This window comes from Bos grunniens, chromosome 2, assembly GCF_055505025.1.
Source record: "Bos grunniens cultivar Pamir isolate PY7600 chromosome 2, Bosgru_T2T1.0, whole genome shotgun sequence".
Taxonomy (NCBI): domain Eukaryota; kingdom Metazoa; phylum Chordata; class Mammalia; order Artiodactyla; family Bovidae; genus Bos; species Bos grunniens.
Window position 1 is genome coordinate 17,844,926 of NC_141166.1, and position 16,062 is coordinate 17,860,987.

At 40.8% G+C, this 16,062-nt stretch overlaps 1 protein-coding gene across 1 annotated transcript in view; it reads right to left on the bottom strand.

The window, feature by feature from the left end:
* Positions 1 to 7,507: 7,507 nt before the first annotated feature.
* PSMD1 (proteasome 26S subunit, non-ATPase 1) overlaps positions 7,508 to 16,062 on the bottom strand; it is an 81,654-nt gene continuing 73,099 nt past the window's right edge. The window contains exons 22-25 of the mRNA XM_086335730.1: positions 15,001 to 15,087; positions 14,286 to 14,432; positions 9,563 to 9,718; positions 7,508 to 7,711 (exon numbers count right to left, since the gene is read on the bottom strand). Coding sequence (XP_086191856.1) covers positions 9,572 to 9,718; positions 14,286 to 14,432; positions 15,001 to 15,087 — 381 coding nt within the window. The 3' untranslated portion in view covers positions 7,508 to 7,711; positions 9,563 to 9,571. The remainder of the gene's footprint in view (positions 7,712 to 9,562; positions 9,719 to 14,285; positions 14,433 to 15,000; positions 15,088 to 16,062) is intronic.

Here is a 16,062-nt window from a genome sequence, read left to right on the forward strand (position 1 = left end):
AGAACAAAGGAAGGAATATGTTTATTCCTTGTTTTGGAGGGGTTGGTTCATACCCAGCATAAGCAGAGAGCCTGGGATGCATGTAAACCTCCTAAATCTTTAGAACATAAACCAGGGCTTCTGAGAGAAGATCACGGCATGAGTCAGAGGCTGCTCACACCAGGTCATGGGAACACGGCTTGGTGGGAAACTCTTTCTCTCTGTCCAACCACTTGCCAAGTCCCAGCTCTGTGTAATGCCCAAGATCTTTGAAGGTAATTATCTGCTGGATGCAATTTTATTATAAATAAATAACTCACTGACTTGACAATCACTGAACGCATGCACACCAAAGAAAGGACTGCCCAGATCCCAGCAAACAGATGGGAAATGCCCGTCAGCAGTGGGCCGTGACGTAGAGGCAACGGGTATCTGGAAATAATGCTTTTGTTGACAATCTCTTTCTTAAAAGGCACACTGGTTTAGGAGAATGGAAGAAGACACAGACTTGGAGCAGAGTATGGATGTAGAACGCGCAGAGAAATGGCTATTAGGAGGTCTGCTGCCTTTGGATCAAATAAGCTCATAAAACAAATAGGCCAGAGACCTGCTTTGTGGAAAGATGAACTGGAGACACAACTGTAAAAATGGCGCTTGATGTAGACTTCACTCTTTTGAGTGTCTTCATGTGTAAAATGAGGGGTAGACCACACCATTCTGACTCAGCTAAAAATTAGTGACTACCTGCTTAGTGCTAGGTTCTTTAACCTAGATAGATTCTCTCAACATAATAGCACCTACCTCACAAGGTGGTTGTGAAGCATAAATCAATATATGTGATTTCTTGATATCTAGCATGTAGCAAGCACTTAATAATTAGCCATTATCATCTAATCCCCACAACCTTGAGGTAAACATTATTTCCTCTGTACAGATGAAGAAACCATTAAGGGACAAGATCTGGATGTGAACCAAAGTCTGAAGTCAGGGTCCACCGTCTTCCCATTACGCAGTTTGCTTTGGATAGGGCCCTCCCTTCTAGCTCTTCACTGTGAAAAATGAGAGGGTGGAAAAAAAAAAAAACTTGAGTGCTACAAACAATTGAGCTTAGGACCTTCTAAGGGATTTTCTGTGAAAAGCTGAAGTGTCATCTCATTTATGATGAGGATAATAAGGAGGTTGGGGAGGGGACTGAGACAAAGTCATGAAAACTTCTTGGCCCAAGTTCACTTATCATCATCTCATGCCAGTTAGAGACTGCAGACACATTATCTTACATGTACACATAAAGAAAAGCCAAGGTTCTTCAAGAGTAAAACCACCTGAAAAGCAGTTCTTAGTAGTTTAGTCACTGCAGGAGATACACGAGAGACGTTTGAATTAATCTCCCCCCTGTGCTCAGGGGTTCTGTCCCAGTTGTTCTTAGTGCTCAGGTGTAGCTCTCACCATTCTAACAATTAGAGTCCAAGGATATATGATCACACATTGTGTGCTAGGGTTTTAACGGTAAGCAAGACAAATGCGGAGCCAGTAAATGAGGACCGCAGGGGCAATACTGGGCAAGTCTGGAGGCAGAAGGACAGGTAAGTACTTGAACGAAGGGTAGTGAAGAGTGGGGAAGGAGGGTCGGTGAAGTGGAGAGATGTTTGAGAGGGTAAACCTGAGTCAAGGGTGAAGCCTTTCTGGGTATCTGGTTGGATCACTAGATGGAGGGGTTCCCATGCCCCTCAAGGGGGAGAAGAGGCTGGACGTGCTTTGCTTACATGGTTTTTGGTGCCTGTGAGGCACCCCCTTGCCTTCAACTCTGAATCAGTGTCCACACGAACACCACCTGAGTAAGCACTGCCACTCTCGCTTCTGCTTCTTCTATTGAATGTGTCAATTCTAGCTCCTGTCCATCTCCATACAGGACCTTGTTTCACTCTATTCTATTTCACTTTAGATTTCTCTGCACCTTGGTTATCTCAATGCTATGAGTATCTTAGGAAATCTAGAGGGAAAAAATCAGGAAAAGAGATACCATCCCATCACAGTCTGACTCAAATAGACGTTTTATCTCAACAGCTTGCATTTTTAAAAGTTGTAACCTTAAGATTTAAGACCAAGATAACAGATTCTAAATGGCACTGCTTACCAGGAACTGGTGCTGACTGCTCCTTCAGGGAGCAACCCACTATTTTAGAAAGAATTTATTAACTTTGGCCAGAGACCAGTGAATGTACCACTTTTCCCAGACTACTCAATTTTGGGCAGTGACATCACTGAGAGACTTCTGTTTTTTTTTAAACATTTCATATATTATGGGAAATGGTAGTGATAACTGTCTGAAATGCAAGCAATGTTAAGACCTTGAAGAGGAAGGATATAGCTAATGAGAGGCTAGGAAATGAGATAATCTCTTTTATAGAAATCATCTGATATTGAGGAAACAAGGAATTTACAAATGAGGGGAAACAATGAAATTAACCAGTGAGTGGAGCCATCCTTTGGAATCAATAATCTTTAGACCTAGACCTAACAGTAAAGCTGTGATGGATGAATGGACACTGCTCATCTATCCAGGAGTTAGTTTCCTCTAAGATTAATTTTCTTTTCCTTAGATGCAGGAGGCTACATCTTAAATCACAAAGTGAAAAAATCAAGGCTGGAGTAAAGAATCATTTATGTATAAATGTTGCAAACTACCTACTTTAATGATTGAAGGCCAAGGCACAAAAAAACCCTACAGAACCAAATGTCTGCATTTTTTTTTTTATTACATTTAAATTATATCTCAATTTAAAAAGGAAACATGGGAAAAAAGTTAGAAAAGAAGGAAAAAAGGGTACACAATCAGGTCTTGTGGTTAAATAAGTTTATACCTATTGTCCATAACAGGATCAAAAGCAGGAAACAAGAAGTAAAGCTTATTAAAAAAAAAAAAAAGCTTCTGAGGTGCCTAAGTAGACTTCATTTCCCTTGGATCATTAAAGGGACTTCCTCAGTAACTGAACAGCACTCTACATCCTCAATCCCATTAATAAAAATGCAGAGAATTCTTGGAGTAATAAACAAGGGTTCTCAAGGCAAGAATACTGAAGTGGTTTGCCATTCCCTTCTCCAGTGGACCACATTTTGTCAGAACTCTCCACCAAGACCCGTCCATCTTGGGTGGCCCTACACGGCATGGCTTCGTTTCATTGAGTTAGACAAGGCTGTGGTCCATGTGATTAGACTGGTTAGTTTTCTGTGATTGTGGTTTCAGTCTGTCTTCCCTCTGATACCCTCTCTCAGCGCCTACCGTCTTACTGGAGAAGGGAATAGCAAACCACTTCAGTATTCTTGCCTTGAGAACCCCCATGAACAGTATGAAAAGGCAAAAAGATAGGACACTGAAAGATGAACTCCCCAGGTTGGTAGGTGCCCAATATGCTACTGGAGATAAGTGGAGAAATAACTCCAGGAAGAATGAAGAGATGGAGCCAAAGCAAAAGCAACACCCAGTTGTGGATGTGACTGGTGACAGAAGCAAGGTCCAATGTTGTAAAGAACAATATTGCATAGGAACCTGGAATGTCAGGTCCATGAATCAAGGCAAATTGGAAGTGGTCAAACAGGAGATGGCAAGAGTGAACGTCGACATTCTAGGAATCAGAGACTAAAATAGAACTGAATGGGTGAATTTAACTCAGATGACCCTTATATCTACTACTGTGGGCAGGAATCCCTTAGAAGAAATGGAGTAGCCATCATGGTCAGCCAAAGAGTCCGAAATGCAGTACTTGGATGCAATCTCAAAAACGACAGAATGATCTCTGTTCATTTCCAAGGCAAACCATTCAGTATCACAGTAATCCAAGTCTATGCCCCAACCAGTAACGCTGAAGAAGCTGAACGGTTCTTTGAAGACCTACAAGACCTTTTAAAACTAACACCCAAAAAAGATGTCCTTTTCATTATAGGGGACTGGAATGCAAAAGTAGGAAGTCAAGAAACACCTGGAGTAACAGGCAAATTTGGCCTTAGAGTACAGAACGAAGCAGGGCAAAGCCTAATAGAGTTTTGCCAAGAGAATGCACTAGTCATAGCAAACACCCTCTTCCAACAACACAAGAGAAGACTCTACACATGGACATCAATAGATGGCCAACACTGAAATCAGACTGATTACATTCTTTGCAACCAAAGATGGAGATGCTCTACACAGTCAGCAAAAACAAGACCGGGAGCTGACTGTGGCTCAGATCATGAACTCCTTATTGCCAATTTCAGATTTAAATTGAAGAAAGTAGGGGAAACCACTAGACCATTCAGGTATGACCTAAATCAAATCCCTTACGATTATACAGTGGAAGTGAGAAATAGATTTAAGGGCCTAGATCTGATAGACAAAGAGTGCCTGTGAACTATGGATGGAGGTTCGTGACATTGTACAGGAGACAGGGATCAAGACCATCTCCAAGAAAAAGAAATGCAAAAAAGCAAAATGGCTGTGAGGAGGTCTTACAAATAGCTGTGAAACAAAGATAAGCAAAAAGCAAAGGAGAAAAGGAAAGATATTCTCTTAAGAAATTTGCATGCAGGTCAGGAAGCAACAGTTAGAACTGGACATGGAACAACAGACTGGTTCCAAATAGGAAAAGGAGTTCGTCAAGGCTGTATCTTGTCACCCTGTTTATTTAACTTATATGTAGAGTACATCATGAGAAACGCTGGACTGGAAGAAACACAAGCTGGAATTAAGATTGACGGGAGAAATATCAATAACCTCAGATATGCAGATGACACCACCCTTATGGCAGAAAGTGAAGAGGAACTCAAAAGCCTCTTGATGAAAGTGAAAGTGGAGAGTGAAAAAGTTGGCTTAAAGCTCAACATTCAGAAAACGAAGATCACGGCATCCGGTCCCACCACTTCATGGGAAATAGATGGGGAAACAGTGGAAACAGTGTCAGACTTTATTTTTCTGGGCTCCAAAATCACTGCAGATGGTGACTGCAGCCATGAAATTAAAAGACACTTACTCCTTGGAAGGAAAGTTATGACCAACCTAGATAGCATATTCAAAAGCAGAGACATTATTTTGCCAACAAAGGTTCGTCTAGTCAAGGCTATGGTTTTTCCTGTGGTCATGTATGGATGTGAGAGTTGGACTGTGAAGAAGGCTGAGCGCTGAAGAATTGATGCTTTTGAATGGTGGTGTTGGAGAAGACTCTTGAGAGTCCCTTGGACTGCAAGGAGATCCAACCAGTCCATTCTGAAGGAGATCAGCCCTGGGATTTCTTTGGAAGGAATGATGCTAAAGCTGAAACTCCAGTACTTTGGCCACCTCACAAGAGTTGACTCATTGGAAAAGACTCTGATGCTGGGAGGGACTGGGGGCAGGAGAAGGGGACGACAGAGGATGAGATGGCTGGATGGCATCACTGACTCGATGGACGTGTCTCAGTGAACTCTGGGAGTTGGTGATGGACAGGGAGGCCTGGCGTGCTGCGATTCATGGGGTCGCAAAGAGTCGGACACGACTGAGCAACTGGTCTGATCTGATCTGATACCCATTTGAATGCAGAGTTCCAAAGAATAGCAAGGAGAGATAAGAAAGCCTTCCTCAGCGATCAATGCAAAGAAATAGAGGAAAACAACAGAATGGGAAAGACTAGAGATCTCTTCAAGAAAATTAGAGATACCAAGGGAACATTTCATGCAAAGATGGGCTCAATAAAGGACAGAAATGGTATGGACCTAACAGAAGCAGAATATATTAAGAAGAGTTGGCGAGAATACACAGAAGAACTGTACAAAAAAGATCTTCACGACCCAGATAATCATGATGGTGTGATCACTCACCTAGAGACAGACATCCTGGAATGTGAAGTAAAGTGGGCCTTAGGAAGCATCACTATGAACAAAACTAGTGGAGGTGATGGAATTCCAGTTGAGTTATTTCAAATCCTGAAAGATGATGCTGTGAAAGTGCTGCATTCAATATGCCAGCAAATTTGGAAAACTCAGCAGTGGCCACAGGACTGGAAAAGGTCAGTTTTCATTCCAATCCCAAAGAAAGGTAATGCCAAAGAATGCTCAAATAACCGCACAACTGCACTCATCTCACACACTAGTAAAGTAATGCTCAAAATTCTCCAAGCCAGGCTTCAGTGATACGTGAACTGTGAACTTCCTGATGTTCAAGCTGGTTTTAGAAAAGGCAGAGGAACCAGAGATCAAAGTGCCAACATCTGCTGGATCACTGAAAAAGCAAGCGTTCTAGAAAAACATCTATTTCTGCTTTATTGACTATGCCAAAGCCTTTGACTGTGTGGATCACAGTCAACTGTGGAAAATTCTTCAAGAGATGGGAAAACCAGACCACCTGACCTGCCTCTTGAGAAACCTATATGCAGGCCAGGAAGCAACAGTTAGAACTGGACATGGAACAACAGACTGGTTCCAAATAGGAAAAGGAGTTCGTCAAGGCTGTATATTGTCACCCTGTTTATTTAACTTATATGCAGAGTACATCATGAGAAACACTGGGCTGGATGAAGCCCAAACTGGAATCAAGATTGCCGGGAGAAATATCAATAACCTCAGATATGCAGATGACACCACCCTTATGGCAGAAAGTGAAGAACTAAAGAGCCTCTTGAAGAAAATGAAAGAGAGTAAAAAAGTTGTCTTAAAGCTCAACATTCAGAAAACTAAGATCATGGAATCTGGTCCCATCACTTCATGGCAAACGGACGGGGAAACAGTGGAAAACAGTAGCTGACTTTATTTTCTTGGGCTCCAAAATCACTGCAGCTGGTGACTGCAGCCAAGAGGTGCTTGTCTCTGGAAGAAAAGCTATGACCGTCCTAGACAGCATATTAAAAAGCAGAGACATTACTTTGCCAACAAAGGTCCATCTCGTCAAGGCTATGGTTTTTCCAGTGGTCATGTATGGATGTGAGAGTTGGACTATAAAGAAAGCTGAGCACCGAAGAATTGATGCTTTTGAACTGTGGTGCTGGAGAAGACTCTTGAGAGTCCCTTGGACTGCAAGGAGATCCAACCAGTCCATCCTAAAGGAGATGAGTCCTGGGTGCTCACTGGAAGGACTGATGCTGAAGCTGAAACTCCAATACTTTGGCTACCTGATGCAAAGAGCTGACTCATTTGAAAAGACCCTGATGCTGGCAAAGATTGAAGGCAGGAGGAGAAGGCGATGACTCAATGGACATGAGTTTGAATAAACTCCAGGAGTTGGTGATGGATAGGGAAGCCTGGTATGCTGTGGTCCATGGGGTTGTGAAGAGTCGGACATGACTGAGCGACTAAAATGAACTGAACTGAATAAACAAGGGTGGTTGTGTTTCTTATTTTTTTCCCATTATTTTTCAAATAATTTATAAAATAGTTTAACTCCTTCACTGATATTAAAGTCATGCCTATTCACCCCAGGAATCAGATTCAGCTCTTTGGGTTTAGGGGTTTCATGGTGGGGAGAATAGTATTCGATCCATTTATTTACAATCCAGTCTGAAAAACAAACAAGAAGTTCTTGTCCATCTGAAGATCTTAATATATTTATTTGAAAACCAAGTTGTGTGAAAGAGAACACTAGTCATATACCATCTCTTCAACCAAAGACTTGCAGACAAGGTCAGCACAGAGGCAATGATACATGCAGTGAATAGCAGGTCTCAGCATAAATTTCCTCACAGGCATTTCCAATATGAGCCTGGACAATCTTCTTCAGGTGAGCAATAAGATCCTGGGGTAGTGGGGAGAGGGAGAAGCTAGGGTTACTCTTAAAAACATTAAAAACCAACAACAACAAACCACCCCCCCCACCCCCCCACCCTCCCACCTCGCACTGCCCCAAAGACACTAGATATTGAACTTTAAAACTAGCCCCTAGGGACTTTCCTGGCGGTCCAATGGTTAAGACGTCACACCTCCACCACAAGGGGCACAAATTTGATCCCTGGTCTGGGAACTAGGATCGTGCATGTGGCCTGGTGCAGCCAAGACATAACAAAATAAACAAAAAAACCAAGCTCCTAACCCTGCTGATACAGTCCCAATATGCCAGTTTGTACTAAGACAGACTATAGGTTTCAGATTCTTATTGGACTGAATGTTTTGCCCTTTTAAAAACTAACAAGAATCCAATTTCCAACTGAAAACTTCTACGCCATCTGGTAGTTCACGGCCCTGAAAGACTTAATTGGGAGGTTTTCAGTAAGGGATTGTGAAAGGCTGCCAGGGGCTAACGTGAGCTCAGTTCTGCACACAAACTGAGAGCTCAGGGTATTAATACTGCTGTGTGCTGGTTGGGTAAAGCTTAGGAAACCAGCAAGAGCTGAAAGGTAATTTTCAAAAGCAGGAATAGAAGTTATCAATCTGAAAATTGTCTCTTGGGGGTCTGACTATATGTTGCTACTAAGAGCAGGGTTTCTGCCTTAATTATTTATCTGAGAAAGCTTTAATTGTTACTTATGAAGCTAGATCTGCAATATGACATTTAAAATGTATTTTTCCTTTGTCATAACGATACTATTCTTATCTTCTTTGAAGAGTACAATTCATGTTTGTTTTATAACCTATTTGTCCTACGGTGGGATTAGAGAACCTTGATTATACAGTTTGTGCTTAGTTGCTCGGTGGTGTCCGACTCTTTGTGACCCCATGAACTGTAGCCCTCCAGGCTCCTCTGCCCATGGTGATTCTCCAGGCAAGAACACTGGAGTGTGTTGCCATGCCCTCCTCTAAGGGATCTTCCCAACCCAGGGACTGAACCCAGGTCTTCTGCACTGCAGGTGGATTTTTTAATCTTCTGAGCCACCAGGGAATTGCATCTTCAAATATGTAACACCCATTTGAAAAAAAAATAAAGGAACAGAATGATAATTTTGTGAAATTGCAATCTTTTGCACCTAAAAATCCCCTTCGGTTAGGAAACTAGCATAATAATTATCTTTTTCAACTGGACAAAGCTTTGTTTACAGTCTAACTGACCACAAGTACCAATAAGCACTATTGTCTTATACATATTAGATGTTCAGTAGCTTCACTGAATAAATGAATTGTAAGGCTTTTAGAGCCCAAAGTATTACCAAAGGAAAGAGAGAAGAATCATGAGAAATTCAGACTTGTGCTACTCAAAGTGTAATCTACAGAACAGTGCCAGTCCACAAACTATAACTGATCCACAAGAAGGAGCTTACATCAGAATGGAAATCAACTCCATTACTGAACAGACAGACAGTTCAGTTATTTTTTGGGGGGGTTAGAGAATAGCAAGGCTTTTTGATGAGCGAAGCATTGAGTTACATTCTGGAGCAAGCCCCTTCCTCAGGGACCTATGAAAACAGTTTGCAGATCAGCCACTTTGAATAGAACTGGCAGAACACTAGACTAGGGGAAGAGAATCAAGAAAAAAAGAAAAAGGAATTGGTGGTTACATATTCAGGAAGAGGTCAAATAAAGAGAAGTTTTAATGTCATTTACACAAATAGGGATTAAGAACAGAAGGGCAAAGTGAGATCACGTCCTTGTAAAAACATTTGTGAAGAATCGACAGAGAGACTTCTCGTGGTACACAATTTTGCTCCACACGCACCTCTGGTCCTTAGTCATCAATATACTCAAATGGTTCTGGAGGTTCTGGTTCTTGTTCTTCCTCCTCGATTTTTGGGCCATGAGCTGCCACGGGTTCCACCAGCTCTTCAATGTCTTCACTGGTATCCTTCAGAATGATGATGCCTCCAATGGACAGCTATTAAACAGAGCAAGGAATGAAGATGCTCAAGCTCCACTCATATTTCCAGAATGCTCCACAATCTTGAGTGCATACTTGTTAAATGGTACCCCAAGAGAATGAGAATGATTTGGAAGTAGAAAACTGGAACTACACTCTCCTAGATGACAGTCAGGAAACTTGGCATTTGTCCCTGTGTGAGGCTACACCAGTAACTTAACTTTTCAACTGTAAGATGGGGCTAATAATATCTTCCTCATCTATTCCTTCAGGTTAGTCTGAGGACTGAACGTGGACAGCACTGCCAGTGTATATAACAAAGAATAAAGATAACTGTTGGCTATAAGAGTATCCTCAAATTTAATCCAATGGCTCTGGAGGGTGGAACACGCGGTGTTGCTCTGTTTGGACAATGCATCCCGATTTAAGAAGCATTACCTAGTACTGTACTAGCCTTAGCTGGACTGCAGGGAAAATGTTTACTATCCAACGAGGCACTCTAATGCTGTGCTACTTAACATGTGGTCCTGGGCCAGTAGCATCATTATCATGTCAGAGCTTGTTAGAAATGCAGAAAACTTAGCCCTACTTTAGAATTCTGAATTTGTGTTTAACAAGATCCTCAGGTGATTTTTACGCATGCTGAAGTTTAAGACACACAATCTAATAGATCCTTTTATCATTTGTGTGAAAAGCATCATTTTGGACACAAAAGACAATTTATAAATGAAAAGAGTATTTTTCTCCAGAAATTTTAGAATGACAGAACAATATAAATATCACAAATATCTGAGTGTTTTTCATTTTAATCTACAAATCGTTGTGATGCAAGACAGTGAAAAACTAGATGGGAAATAAAAGGGAAGTAGAATGTAGAAGCAATTCTATTACGCCCTCTCCCAAACATATTAGCAAAAGGTAAATTCAAGAGCCAAACTGTTCGCCCATCTCTGGTGTACCAATCTTATTCTATTTGCTTGCCTGTGTCAAAGGAAATGGAAAGCTGCTCTCTCTAATTAAATCAGTCAACAGTGGAGGGCACATCTGGAAAAAACACATTTCTACCAAAGCACATTACTGGGAAGGAAAAGAAGCCCAAGCACATTAGTCAAATGATTCACATATGTATAAGCATCTCTGCGGTTCAACCTAATCTAATTTTCCCATCAGAACCCTGCTCTGCCATGCTATAAAACTGGTGTGCCTGCATGAATTTCTAAACTATTTCCCCTGTCTCAATACACACATATCCATACATATTAATCTATAACCCTTTTCCTTAAAAAGTTTTCTTGAAAAAAACCATTTTATGAATGGTCCCTGACTTTACTACCAATATTCACCCAAGAACAGAGTTACTTGGCCACTATCTTAATACTTCATGGTCTAAAAGTGTGTATGAACCTCTAAAGGACCAATGGAGAGTCAGCAGAGGACTTCCTGCATTTTGGAAACAATGGCTCTAGGTTGTAACAGTACTATTTCGTGCTTAACTGGAATCCTCCAGCCCAAATCCTGCAGTATAACCAACATATAGGAAGAGCTTTTTATACCTACATGGTTTAGATTTATTAATGCCTTATATGTTAGAGAGTTCACACATTCTCTAATCAGAAAATAAGATATACGACAGTCTGTTTTCTGAGAAGGCTAGTGACAACTGAAGACAGAGACAATGGGACACTTCCTGCTGCCAAAAGCTCCACACTCTCTGTAAGGCGTCTTTTAAGATGGACAGGAAACAGTAGGAATGCAACCCATTTTCAAGATTAAACGCAATGTCTGAGGAAGGACCTGATGACCCTGCCAGCAGGGTACTAGAGGAGATGAGTCAGGGGGCACTCTTTTCTTCACCACAAACACACAGAGGCAGTCTTTTTTCCAAAATTGAGATATAATTCACATAATATAAATTAACTCTTTTAAGTATACAATTCAGTGTTTTTCATAAGTATATTCATAGAGTCATACAACCACCTCCACTATCTAATTCAAGAGCACATTCTCATGTTTAATCTAAAAGAAATTCTGCATCTATTAGCAGCCAGTCTTCATTTTTCCCTACTTCCAGCCCTTGCAACCATTAAAACAACTTCTGTTTCTATGGATTCGTCTGTTTTGGACATCTCAAATAAACAGAATCATACAACATGTGGTCTTTTGGGTCTGGCTTTTGTCACGTAGGCTAATGTTTTTAGGTTCAAACATGGTGCCGTATATATCACTATGTCATTTCTTTTGGCTGAATAAAATTCCATTGTGCATATCATTTTTATTTATTCACCCACCACTTGATGGACATCTGAGTTGTTTACACCTTTTGGCTATTATGTGTAAAGCTGATATAAACATCAGTGCACAAGTGTTTGTGTGGACATGGTTTTCATTCTCTTGGGCATATACCAAGGAGTGGAATTGCTGGGTCATATGATATGCCTGCATTTAATTTTTCAAGGAACTGTCAAACTGGTTTCCATAGAGGCTGCAACAACACTGTACACTCCTACACCAGTGCCATCTGAGGGTTCCAATCTCCCCACATCCTTGCTAACTTTAATCTAAAATTTACTGTCTGCCTTTTTGATTACAGGTATATTAGTAGGTATGATGAAGCATCTCCTTGTGGTTTTGATTTACATTTCCCTTACGATGAATGACATTGAGAGTCTTCATGTGCTTTTAGCCATTTGTAAATCTTTTTGGAGAAATGCCTATTTAAATCCTTTGCCCATTAAAAAAAAAAGTTATGTTTTGTGACTTTTCTAGAGAGTATTTTTGTTGTATGTGACCACTGAAATCTCTCAGTTATCTGACTGGACAGCTAATAACTAGTGAGGAAGATCATTATATACTGGGAATAAGTCTCCCAGTCTTTGCTGAGGGGCTATGTGTATGACTGGGGTCCTACCAACAGCCAGCCAGGCACAGACATAGGAAATATATTTCCTCTGATTTGAGCAAAGGTTTAACAATCATTTAAGTTCCAGCTGAGGCAAACCAGCCTCCTCATATGGTGTCATGACACTGAGCATATACTTTGCTGTCTTTAGTTCTTCATAACTGTCAAAATCACTGGGTATCTTGTGTGTGCTTAAAGTGTTCACTGGTTGTGTACTAATACAGCTGTTCTGGCAAGAGCAGTTTTGAAAGCATGCTGTTAGAATATATTTTCTAGAAACATGTCACTTAGGTGAGCTGGGTTGCAGATTAGACAGTGACTAATATAATGTGTCCACTGGTGAGTGAGTAAAAGTCGCTCAGTTGTGTCCGACTCTGCAACCCCATGGACTGTAGCCCACTAGGCTCTCCTCTGCCCATGGGATTGATTCTCCAGGCAAGAATACTGGAGTGGGTTGCCATTCCCTTCTCCACTGGTGGTTCTAACAATTCATTCATTCAACATTACAGGCCAAGTAGTATTGGGTCCCAGTAATGCAAGATTAATAGGAGGTGGGAGAAGACCTTCAAACTGTTCTATCCTTCCTGGCCTGACTGCTGCTACCCACAGAAATGACTTGTCACCATCACCAAGTAATAGCTACTGACTGAGGATTTACCACTTATAGATATTGTTTTAGGTATTTCACACATAACAACCTATTTAATCTTAACAATATTCCTGAGTGGTAGGTAATATCACCATTCCAATTATTAGATGAGGAAACAAACAGGAAGCAATTTAAGGAGCTGTCTGTCACACAGCTAAGACATGGCAGAGCTACAATATAAACTCAGTTCCACCCAGTTCCAGCTCTTCCATTAAATACAGCTATCTTCCATCCTCTGCCCTTGTTTCCTGATAATCTAGTCGGGTAAGACCCTGACTCACAATTGTGAGTAAGAGTTGTCACCACCAGCAGGGAACACCTTTAAGCCAATGAGAATGGGTTTACTTTTCCAGAAGAATCTAGAAATCTTATCTATGACATTTCAGATTGGTCCAGGATTTGAATGTACTAAGTGTATCTACTAATGGTTCTCCAATTTGCAAGATATAAGAACTCAAAAAAGAAAGACATTACCATGCTCAAATTTCTGATCAGCATTTGTTTCTAACAAGAAACTTTCTGCCCTAGAATAAATTAAGTGGCATGAAGATCCTTTTCTAATTGTAAAACAGAACACTCTTGTGCTTGTGTATTAACTGTATATGCTTGTATACAAGCTTGTATACGCTTGTATATTACGTTGTTCAATCACATTCTCATGAGTTAGGGATCATAATTCTTATTTTATAGTAGTGAAAACTGATGGAGAGAGGATTAGTTCTTGGCTTAAGATTACTCAGGCTGAAAGTGGTAGAATCAGGATTTAAACTCAGGATGTCCAGCTCCAGAGTCCATGGTCCTAATCACTATGCTGTATTAGTAACTCTATGATGTAAACCTTTGGTAGATGAATGGTTACACAAAAGTCAAGAATCCAAATCTGTATGAATGGAAGGGTATGTTCACTTTTGCTAAGAGATTTATTAGTACTAGAGGGCTGTTTCCAACATTTGGGCAATTTATCTTTCTCTATAAAGATTCCATTGCCTTAGAGATTAACATCCTACTGGTATAACTAAGGGCAATTGGTAACTTACTGGTTTGAAAGGCTGGTATCTACAGGTCTCCAGCATGCTTAGGACCTTAAGCTGGGCAGGCATAACTCGGGCTGGGTTATCCAATAACTGGAAGTTTGGCTCAGGTTCTTTTTTCTTCTCTTTTTCTTCCTTTTTCTCTGCTTCATCCTGCGGGGGAGGGAAAAAAATATAGTCCCATAAAGGTTCACTTCTGTTTTACAGCATTGTTTAATAAATTTACTGAGCAACTATCAGGTGCAAAAGGTAGTTAGGATTAGATATAATGGAAATAGAACCAAACTGATACCAGACTCAGAAGACAGAGATGGTAACTGCTTGGGGTGAGAGTGATATTTAACTTAATTGAAAAGGGTAAGAAGATTTTTCCATTAGCAGAGATATTTAAATAAATGATGTTGCCTTTGCCTGAAAGGGCTTTTCTTTCTCCTACCATCACCGCACTGTCTGATGAAAATCCTACTCTGCCCTTCAAAACCCATTTTAGTTGTCATTCCTTCCAAGAACTCATTCTTGATTTGTACTCTACTATTATTCCCACGAATGAGTTTAATTTCTAAAGTCTCTTTCAAGTAAAATTTTATGAGTTTCCATGCTTGGAACAGGATAATTATTTAAAGAACTCAAGAACAAGGTATAACAACATTCAACTAAGGAAGAATCTGGACCATGACAGAGACAGCTACATCAACCCATATCACCAGAAAGTTATACCCACCACTTCCATTTTCTCCTCTTCCTTTTTTTCCTTTTCTTTTTCCTTCTTTTTAGCCTTGGCAGTTATAGATAACACAGCAGTGGAAACCTAGAGGAGTGAACAGAGTAAACTATTACAATACACGGGCTTCCCTGGTGCTTCAGAGGGTCAAGAATCTGCCTGCAATGCAGGAGACCCAGGTTCAATCCCTGGGTCAGGAAGATCCTCTGGAGAAGAGAATGACAACCCAGTCCAGTATTCTTGCCTGGAGAATGCCATGAATAGAAGAGCCTGGCAGGCTATAGTCACAAGGTCACAACAATTGAGCAACTAACAGTTTCACTTACACACAAATGCACAAGCCCAGTGAGAATTCCGTTCTACAATGCTGTTGTTTCCTGGTAGTAAAGAATCGAAAAGAACAAAATAATCTGGGAATATAAGGATAACTTACTGTTACAGTCATCAGGTAAATCTTTAGTTGCTAGAGGCTTGTGTCCAATATAGCTCTAAATTTTTTAATTTAAATCTGTAGTATACCTTGGATGTTAATTTGCTACGATAAGTTTCTGAGACAGAGATCTGGGTGCCACATCCTTTTTTACTTGATAGGGAAAGCACTGGAAAACAATAATTTTCTCCAAACCTGGTTGTAAAGCTCTTTCACTGGACTAGATGCCCTACAATGGTAACCCACAGTGGCTAAGTGGTTAATCTGGAATTATCATCCTTGATGGGTCTCACTGAAACCAGAAGTGAAACAGGGACCTTGAAAGGCTAGGCAGTAATTGTGTAAAGCTGCCCTTGTTTTAGACTCAAAGGTAGGGGGGCACCCTGAAACACAGCTGATGAATAAGATACACAGCTGATGAACAAGATGCTATTATCAAAGGACACTATCACCTACCACCTGGAAATTTCATCAATTACGTAATTATCCCTACTTAACCGTAACATTCGGAGAAGGCAATGGCACCCCACTCTAGTACTTTTGCCTAGAAAATTCCATGGATGGAGGAGCCTGGTAGGCTGCAGTCCATGGGGTCGCTAGGGTCGAACACGACCGAGCGACTTCACTTTCAC